This window comes from Grammomys surdaster, unplaced genomic scaffold (assembly GCF_004785775.1).
Source record: "Grammomys surdaster isolate TR1022 unplaced genomic scaffold, NIH_TR_1.0 125368, whole genome shotgun sequence".
In the NCBI taxonomy this organism is placed as follows: domain Eukaryota; kingdom Metazoa; phylum Chordata; class Mammalia; order Rodentia; family Muridae; genus Grammomys; species Grammomys surdaster.
The window spans coordinates 936157-946162 of NW_021620240.1; the positions used below are offsets into that span (position 1 = coordinate 936157).

At 41.2% G+C, this 10006-nt stretch overlaps 1 protein-coding gene across 1 annotated transcript in view; it reads right to left on the bottom strand.

Moving 5' to 3' along the window:
- Nucleotides 1-1721: 1721 nt before the first annotated feature.
- LOC114637669 (NACHT, LRR and PYD domains-containing protein 1a-like) overlaps nucleotides 1722-10006 on the bottom strand; it is a 36025-nt gene continuing 27740 nt past the window's right edge. The window contains exons 9-13 of the mRNA XM_028785929.1: nucleotides 7839-8101; nucleotides 7216-7341; nucleotides 6064-6205; nucleotides 2444-2488; nucleotides 1722-2014 (exon numbers count right to left, since the gene is read on the bottom strand). Of these exons, the coding sequence (XP_028641762.1) occupies nucleotides 1722-2014; nucleotides 2444-2488; nucleotides 6064-6205; nucleotides 7216-7341; nucleotides 7839-8101 (869 nt within the window). The remainder of the gene's footprint in view (nucleotides 2015-2443; nucleotides 2489-6063; nucleotides 6206-7215; nucleotides 7342-7838; nucleotides 8102-10006) is intronic.

Genomic DNA, 10006 nt, shown 5'->3' on the forward strand with positions numbered 1-10006 from the left:
CATACACTTTCATCATATAAAGTTTTATTTCTTTTAACTGATTGGTTTTTGTTAGATGAGTTTGTACTTTCAATCTCCATTTCTAAATATTTATTGTCCCTTTGAACTTACGAAAGAACCTGACATTTTCTGAAGTTTCAGGTGTCTCTTGCTGGCACCACATCATGTGTTTGTATTAACGGGACACCAGCTGTGTAGGTTGAAGAGCACATCTTTAGACACAGATCCAAGAGAAGAAATAATAATATTTCTTGGAATAAAACATAACACTGAGATATTCTATTCACTGTTTTCCCTGCATATGTGCCATTTCTGATTGCTGTCCAGGTGGCTTGTCCTCTGGAGGAGCCAAGTTGAGAACCTTAGTTATGGATGCGTTTCAGTGCAGATTTGCTGTTGGCCATAGAAAGTCTGATCTGTCACAGCTGTGTCTCAGCCCATCCTCACCAAATCAGTATGGAGGCATAGGTTAAAAGAGTACTTGATGACCTTGCATTGCAGTAAGAAGAAAGAGAAAGTGATGGGAACTCATTTTAATACACCAATAATTCATGAAGTCAAATATATTTCCCTTTCATAAGTTTCAAGATGCTCACTGTATAAAATATATATTAACTATTGGCATTTTAACATTTTTACTTATTTACAAATAAGCTCAGTATGTCATATCTGTCACACACATTTAAGAACCTTGATTGACAGCCCAGTGTGTCAAATCTGTTGTACACATTTAAGAACCATGATTGACAGCCCGGTGTGCCATATCTGTCATAAACGCATAAGAATCTTGGCTTTATCTGTCATTGACTTATTTGTTTAGTTTAAGACATTTATAAATTCCTGTTGAAGTCAGTATCACAGAAAGGAAGCACAAAATTTGGAAATATCCAATAAAACACTAGAGGATTCTGGGTAAGATGTCTGAGCTGAAGCTGCCAGTTTGTGACCTAATAAGGGCAGGAGTTAGAATAAGAAACCACTGTATTCCTAAAAAGAAAGAGAAGCAGGGTGCAGAGATCCACACAGCAGAACTAGATCCACACACCTGCAGAGTTACGAGGAAAGATGGACGACACTGAGAAGCTGTGTAACTGCTCTGTCCATGCACCAGGCAGGGAGGGATCCAGAGGGAAAGCCTTGTAGCCTTGACTCACACCTCCATATGGGATGATGTAACCAAATGTGAGGCTTGCAAATTCATCACAAGAACGGAAGGCATGTGCATATGCAACTACCCAGGATTAATTCACAGTGTGCACTGACTCTGAGGTGGTTCTGGCAGTGAGTCTCATGTTGTGTCATGTGACTTCCTGACATCTTTGAGCAGATATCATGAGTTTTAAAAGCCCCCCCTCCTTTCCTGTATATAAGACATTGACTTTCCAGAGAGAACTATCATCTCTTTGTTTCCATTTTCAGGATCCCCATCCTGCTTGTATCATGGTGGGTCAGGTTAGCTTGAGGCTGTCCACTCTGACCATCAGAGCAGGCTGGAAAAGGCCTGAATAGACTTACTAGCCCCACTGGGTGACTTCTGAGATGCTCAACTCACATGATCATCTGGCTGGGGAAGCAAAGGGGCAACATCTGGACCCCCAAGAGGTGTCCTGGAAACAGTGCTATCAGAAAGGAAACTCACATGGCCACTGGTTACAGATGGAGAAACTAAGGACCAAAGGAAGTCAGGCAGATAAGGACTCTAAAGAGAGTGCTCACCGATGTCAGGATCCCAAAGAGACCCTGCCTGACTTCTCAAGAAGGTCCATAACCAAGTGAGGATGGGTCTCCTTCAGAGCTTGGTAGAATTGGTCTTTGCAGGCTTGATTCCAGGACCGGCTGAGGCTGAAGAGCTTCCTCATCTTGTCTTGGTTTGTGGTCTCAGCCCTCACTGCCTCATAGTCTTCTTCACTCAGCACCAGACCATGTAGCTTGTCTAATAGATGGTCCACTGATGTCACTCGGGCCACCAGCTCCTCCCGATGCTGGTCCATGAAATGTAGCAAGGAAAGAGTATCTAAGGGTAAAGATGAGAAAGGCACTGAGCAAAGAAATGCTCCTTGAAGTCTTTGACTGGCTGCCCACTTCTTGCTCCTTTCCTATAACTGCCCTTTTCGTCTGCACCCCTGGCTCCTTTCTTCCTCTAGAAGGCTAGTAGAAAATTAGCATTACCTTCTTGAGGACCAGTATCAGTGTGACACTCTGCATAACCAGGAGTAGAGGTTCTAGGTAGGGTATTCAGTTTGTCATTGAGTAGAGTTATTGTCACCATGGGAAGCAGGAAGGGACATGAGAGGCACTCTGCCCTGGGTATGAGCCTCTCCTATAGTCTGGTGAGCTTTGCAAACTGAGGCTTCTTCATTACATTCTGCTCTTCTCTCAAGGATCAGAGGATGTATCATCAAAATAGTATTGGCTTCTCTAGCCTTTTAGAGTTTTTACTAACCTTTGGGTGCTGAAGAAATCCTGGGTAGAGCAGGTCTGAGGTCTCCTGCAAGAAAGGAGAAATGAGGCATCTGTAATGATCTCCATACCAACACTAAGTGAATTCAACAAAATGCCTACCCATCCCTGAGATTTTTGAGTATGAACTACATTCTCATAAAATCTGTAAAGTCAACAGTTTCTTAGTTATTCAGGGCATCTTAGGCCTAGCACATCATCATAGTGAGAATAGACCTGAAAATGAGAAATAGACATTTCTAACACATGATCTTAGACTCAATTTTATCCTCAACTGAATTCCTTGTGGACAACAATGAAGTCCCTTGCGAGATGGCTTAAATCATTTTGGTAAAAAAAGATTTTTTTGTCGTTGTTTGATTCTTTTATACTCACATATGACAAACTTGTGTGCTGGATTTGATGGTAGAATTAAGGCGAAGCAAGACTGAGCACAGGGGAATAGCAAATGAGTCTCATGCACAAGTAGGAGATTAATAAACTGCAGCTCAGGAATAAGCCTCAAGGGTTTGAGAGGTCCCTACATCCACTGTGCTCTAACAGTTTAGGGAAGTCAGCCCAAGGACCCAGTTTGTGGTATTGGAAAGCTCTGGTTCCATTTGTATGCGAGGAAGATGATATGGGCTACAGTCCACTCTTGGTGGACCATCTTGGTGCATCCTGACCTGTAGATAAATTGGAACATCTAATGAAGAAAGTAACAGAGTGACCATGAATTGTAAAACCAAGATGTAAGACTGGGGGTACAAATGGGCCACGGTTATCAGCTTCCAATACCTGAATACTCTCCTGTCTTAGTCAGGGTTTCTATTCCTGCAAAAACATCATGACCAAGAAACAAATCGGGGAGGAAAGGGTTTATTCAGCTAATACTTCCACCTTGCATTGTTTATGATCCAATGGAAGTCAGGACTGGAACTCATGCAGGTCAAGAAGCAGGAGTTGATGCTGCGGTCATGGAGGGATCTTACTGGCTTGCTTTCCCTGGTTTACTCAGCTTGCTTTCTTATAGAACCCAAGTCTACCAACCCAGGGATGGCACCACCCCCGGGGTCTCCCCTCTTGATCACTAATTGTGAAAATGCCTTACAGCTGGATCTCATGGAGGCATTTTTTCAACTGAAGCTCTTTTCTCTGTGATAACTCCAGCTTGTGTCAAGTTGACACAAAACAAGCCACTACACTCTCCCATATGAGTCCCAAAGGATAGAATTAAGAAAAATTATGTGGAGGCTGGGTCACACATATGGGGCACACATCTTTAATCCCAGTACTTTGAAGGGTAAGAAAAGCAGATCTCTGTGTGTTCAAGGTCTGGGTTTGTTACATAGAGAAACACTGTCTGGAACTACCCACACACTCCCAGAAGGAAACTACACATCAGTTATATGGAGCTTCTAAACTTCTTGAAACCAGAAAACTAGAAATGGGATTTGGCCTTAGGGATGGAATTTGGACAGTCGCATATTGTATAATGTAGGTAGACTAGGAACCTATTATTTGGTAACTATAAAAAAATACTATACAAGGCATCAGATGGAGATTCTAGAAGTAATGAGATTCAAAACAAAAACCCAGTTCCAAATGTGGGATACCTCTTTAGGAGTTTGTGGTCAGGGAAGTCCTGGAGATCCCTAAGACAATATAGGCTCATGTCATTCTGACTAGTTCCCCAAAAGAACTAGTAGATAAGGCATTATTTTTGATTATACCACACCTCTTAGACAGGTGGTATAGAGAATTCACTCTGGAGGTGATTTTGAAGCTTTCTTCTTGTTAAGCCCTCAAGTTGCTGAGGAAGCAAAGGCATCAACAACAGTCTGACCCAGCTGTGTTCTCTACGGTCATAAACCAACCTGCCAAGGTGGTCCCTCTGCTGCACAGTGGGACAAACATGATGGCAGCAGTCACTAGCTCTGTGATTCCCACTCCATAAGATAGACTCCATCCCTAGCAGTATAACTCTTTTAAGGCAAATAAACCAACCCAGGTTAATAGAAATTTTAGATTCTTGAGAGAAGCTACTATTGCTGATTAGCTATTTGAACATTGTACTAATGCCCTTCTAAATATCTATATTTATGCCACAGACAAAAGGTAATTTCAGTATTTTCAGAAAAGCCTTTCTTTGGGGGTGAATGGTGGTGACTGCACATACTTATGTCTGTATAGGATGCTGAGAAAAAAGCATGGGTGAATACTCATCCCTGTAATCAAGTCATTCGTATCACCCCATTAAGGCTTAAGTAACATCGTGGAAGGAGAATTAGAGAGAATACAGTACATAATGTATGGAGAAGATTTGTGAAGTGCTGTCTTAAAAGCAGGGTGTTTCCGTGGTCTTCATGAACTCATAGCACCCACATCTTCTGTCTCTGGACCCTCACTCTTTGGGCCTGTCCATCAATCCACTATCTACTGGGAAGCAGCTCACAGGGACAGTGCACATACTGCTAAACAACTGGCAAATAATAAATTGTGGGATATAGGGAGATAAATATTCCATCTGTATACCCTGCTGGTGAGATCACTATGTTCTTCAGGATAGTACAAAACTCTTGGTCATACAGATGGTCCAAGTTAAATTCTGGGATACAAAGAAATCCCTTTTGAATGTGGCAAAGTGATTTATAGAAAAGAAGTAGAAAAAGAAGGAGAAGGAGGGAGAGAAGAGAGGACTTTTCTTTCTTTTACTTTTATACTTTTTTAAGGTGAAGTAACCAGAATGCATTGTATGTATGTATAAAATTAATAAAATAATTTATTAATACAAATTATAAATTGATTTAACATCAAGTATCTCATTTTGGCAAAATCCCTTCACTGTAAACCTGAGTTGTTATGTGAACTGGAGCCAGATCTTTGTGTACCTCAATCTGTCACTTTCAGGGCAGTGGGAGCAGAAATTCAATATAGGATTGAGAAAACGTGGCTTAGGGAGTGTGGTGCTTTGCATATGATGTGTTCCTAAAAAATGATCATGTGTTGAAGGACTGGTCGTGCAGCAGTATTCAAAAATGACTGTCCTGAGGGGTGTGAGTCTATGAATGAAGCCATACACCAATGTTCTCATCATGGAATGAGTACTGAGAATAGAATGAGAACCACATAAGAGTGTACAGTTGGAGAAGGGCAGTCACTGGGCATGTCTGGGAGAAAACGTAGTGTATGGACTTCTTCTTCCTATCTTCTTACCTCTGCTTCCTCTTTTCCCAGTCCCTTTTTCTCTCTGCCTCTCTTTTCTTCTTTTTCCTTTTGAGATACCACACAAACAGCTCTCTCTCCTCCCAATTCCATGATATCCTGTTTTACATCAGGCTCAAAGAGACAGAGGCAGCTGACTATAGATGGAAACTTGGTTCTAAGACCTTGAATCAAAGGAAACCTTTCTTCCTCTAGTTTTCTTTTCTCATATATTTGTCACAATTGTGAAAAGTTGACTAACATAGTGTTATAGTTTAAACTGTCCTCCTGCCACCTTTTATTGACCCAGAAAACCATCACTGATCTATTTTGTGGCACCAAGAAATATCGACAATACACCTCTCCTTAATCATTGCCTTTCTTCAACTCTTAGGGTCTCTGGTCTTAAACTAATTTTACCTGGTTTCAGGAAGGCTTCCCATATGAGATTCATATGCCTCTTGTCTCTGATTTGCAGCTTAATCCCTGAACCCATGTGTTCAACATAGATCTCAGAGAAGAGCTGGGATTCCCCCGGGCTTCGGTAACACAGTTCGAGTTCCTGGAGATAGATACATAGAGATAGATGGTAGATAGATAGATAGATAGATAGATAGATAGATAGATACATACATACATACATACATACATACATACATACATAGATACATAGATAGGTAGATAGACAGATACATAGATAGACAGACAGACATAAATGGAGAGACAGAGAGAGACATATAGAGAGACAGAGAGAGAGAGAGAGGCTGTGTGAGAAGCCTCTACTCATGTGAATCAGAACTTTCTATCACCTCATAATCTCTTGATATTGCATACCACATTAGACATGACTGTCTTTTGCACGGAGGTGACCCTCAGCATTTGAACCTACATCTTTACTCTCAAGACTGAGGACACAGCTGGGACCCAGCATGCTGGTTCTTTTCTCATTATTCTGACAAAACCTGATAGGAAGCACCACAAGGAAAGGTTTATATTTTTAAGTTTCATGGTGGTGAGTGCATAGATGCTGGGCTCCACTTATAGTGCAAAAAGTTGTGGCATGGTCTGTTATATCCCAGAAGATCAGGAATGAGCAGTCTGAGGTGGGAGCAGGGCATGACTGTAAGCCTTGATGCTTGCCTCATCTGGCTTGCTTCTTACAGCCAGGCTTCACAGATTTGGTTCCACAAATTCCCAAAATACTACCACTGTCTGGAGACCAACATTTACTATTTAACATCCACACTTGTAGGAGACATTTCAGATTCAAACCATAACAGCCATGGATGAGTGAGAGCTCATCCTGAAAGCCCTGCCCACAGATCCTTAGCCTGGACTTCTCTCCATGTTTAGCCGAAAACTTCTCTGTGGTAATCTGAATTGAATTCCTCAAGTTCCAAGGTCTACTCTGCATTCTTGTTGGGTTCCTTAAATTAATTTCCACCTAACTTTGATGTATTCTTGCTCATCCCAAATCTTAATTGTTTTCTCCCCAATCTCAGTTTTCTACAAATCCTTGTAACCAGCCCACAGGTTTCCCAAGCCTTTTATCAGAAACACCTGGATGCTTACCTTTGGGATAATTTCCACCTCATTTGAGCCAGACAGGATATAGCGGGAACCAACATAAAGAGCATCTACTGGGGGTGGCTTTTTTATGCGCACAAACTGATCATTCATTTCTTCATCATCAATGGCCTAGGGAACATTACAGACAGTGATTTATCTAGATTTCTGGGCTACAAGATCTGATCTGAGTAAAGTGAGGTGGTCGATCAGCACATTTTGTGGGATAGGGTGATGACACCTCATGAGCTCTCTTCTACCTTATGTTCTGACATACTGATATTTGGGTTGTTGGCCCTGTTAATGATCACTTTGGGAACAGGGTAACTACTACAGAAGAAGGAAATTGCTGCAGTTTGGGTATAGAGGATATTCATCCTTCCAGTGGGTGGAAATGCACTATAGAAGCTGTTTGGGTATTCGTAAATTGGCATGAAAGACAGTTGAGTGAGACTCTGGTGTGTGGAGCAGGGGGCAAGAAGAAGGTAGAATTATATAGGCACACAAGGTTCCCCATATAGAAATATATCCCAACTCTCAGTTCAGAATCTCTCCAAGGGACTCAGTAGCTATAACTCAAATTTTCTTTTTGCCCACCATGGCCCCACATTTGTGGTTCTCAGTGTCACCTTCCGAATAGTGCAGTCATTGGGGACCAGGTAAAGGTGAAAGGTGACATCCTCGAGATAGCAGTGATAGTAGATCAGTGTGATGGAAGTGATGGGGATGAGTTGCCCAACAGCAGGAATCAATCTCAGTAGAACTCCTATTGGGGAGAAACTTGGGCCTTCCAGTACTGCATAATGCTCTTCCACTCTTGCTGGGGTTTCTAGGACCATCCCATGTTCTTGAAAGTGGGCAACATGGAACAAGGAGGTGTCTACCATTCCATCTGTAAAAGAAGAGATCCAAGGGATGTAGATATAGTATTTCCACCTATCCATGCTGGGCTGGGAAACTAGTACCCAATGATTTAGAATGATTGTTAATTTTTGGTTTGAATGAGAATGGGCTGCTCTATTTGTTGGAACTGCTTGGGAACAGTTAAGAGGTATTCCCTTGTTGAATGAGCAATGTCACTGGTGGGCTTTGAGGTTTGCAAAGCTCATACACTATCAGTTTTCTTTCTCTCCTATCAGAATATAAGCTACTGCTGTAAGCTCCAGTGCCATGCCTGCCTGCTGGCTGCCATGCTCCATCCCATGAAGGTCTGTGAATCATCCTCTGAAACTCTAAGCTCCAATACAATTTTTCTTCTGTAACCTGCCTTGATTATGATTTCTATTTAGTTTGTATTTATTTTTTGATGTTTATGAGAAAAATTCACTAATATAAGATTTACTCATTAACTTCCAGTGATAACACCACAGAACTATCAACTGTTTTCTCACTAAAAGTTCATGATGCCAGGGAGGGTAAGTGTGACTTACTTCTAGGGTTAACTCATGCAGACTGTCTCTCACTGGGAGACAACTTTGGCTTTGTCCCTGGATAGTTGCTGCTTGAATATTCACAGTGGAGTGGAGGTTCATGATGGTCTTCTCCATGAATTATATAAAGCGGCTACTGCCAGAAACTTGACAACCCATAGGTTTACTAAGGTGCTGTCATCACTAACCTCATTGTTTTGGGATTTTGCAGTGTCTACTAAAGTTTTTGTTGCAGGACATTTTTGCTGTTATGAATGAGATCCAGGGTACCTTTGTCCACTAAAGTCAAAGCTATAAGAATCCCTGGAATGGTTAATCTTAAATGTAAACCTACTGAAATCTAGCATCACCTTGGATCTAGGTTTGTAGACATAATAGAAGGAGATTATCTTGATTAGGGTAATTGATTTGGGAAGATCGACCACAGGTGGTAACACCATTCCATGGAATAGGATCCAGGACTGAGTTAAATGGAGAACGTCACATGAGCACAAGCATTCACTGATCTCTGCTCCCTATCTGTTGATGTGAGTTTACAAGGTGCCACACCTCCATGTTCTCAGACTTCCATGTCATGAAGAACTGACTTTACCTTTGAACTGTGAGAAAAAAAAATCTATTCTCTCCTGAGTGTCTTTGGTCAAGTATTGTTTTTGAGTCACAAATAAAGTAACCTGGACAGAGTGTTGATGTTAGGACTTGGGATGTTGCTATAAAAAAGGCAGGTCAAGTGTTTCTTAGGCCTTTGGAACTCTTTGTCGATAGAATATGGCAGAATTTGATACTTAGGGCTAGAAATACTCTACTGTCCTGAGAGCAGAGCTTACAGTGACATTCTGGTGAATGCAGGAAAGACAGTTATGCCTATACAGTCAGTGGAGGCCAGTTCACGAGGTTCCAGACAGTAGAAGGTTTTTATTGGGAAATTTAGGTGGAGAGAATCTATTCATGCAACAATTTGTTTAAGAATATAGATTTATTGTGTTAATGCCCTGAATGTGAGTGAAGATCAATTTAAATATAAAGGACTAATTTGGCAGGATAAGTTTCTTGAAAAAAAACTTTCTGGATGATTCTTCAAAATTATCAGTAATTGTTAAAGAGATCATCATCATAGAAGAGAAAACTGTATTTTACTACAGCAATAGGAAAGGTGTCTTGAGGATAAAATTTCACTCTATAGGATTCATATTATGAAGAGCCAAATTCATTGAAATGCAAAAAGCCATAACTGATGGTGTTCTGTGTTCCAAAAACACTCAACTAAGTGTTTCTCTCTGGTCAGCACATCATACAGCTGTCAAGGTGGCCACATCTCAAAGCTGTTACTAGAACTTGACAGTATCATCTCTGTAGGTTTTTTTTTT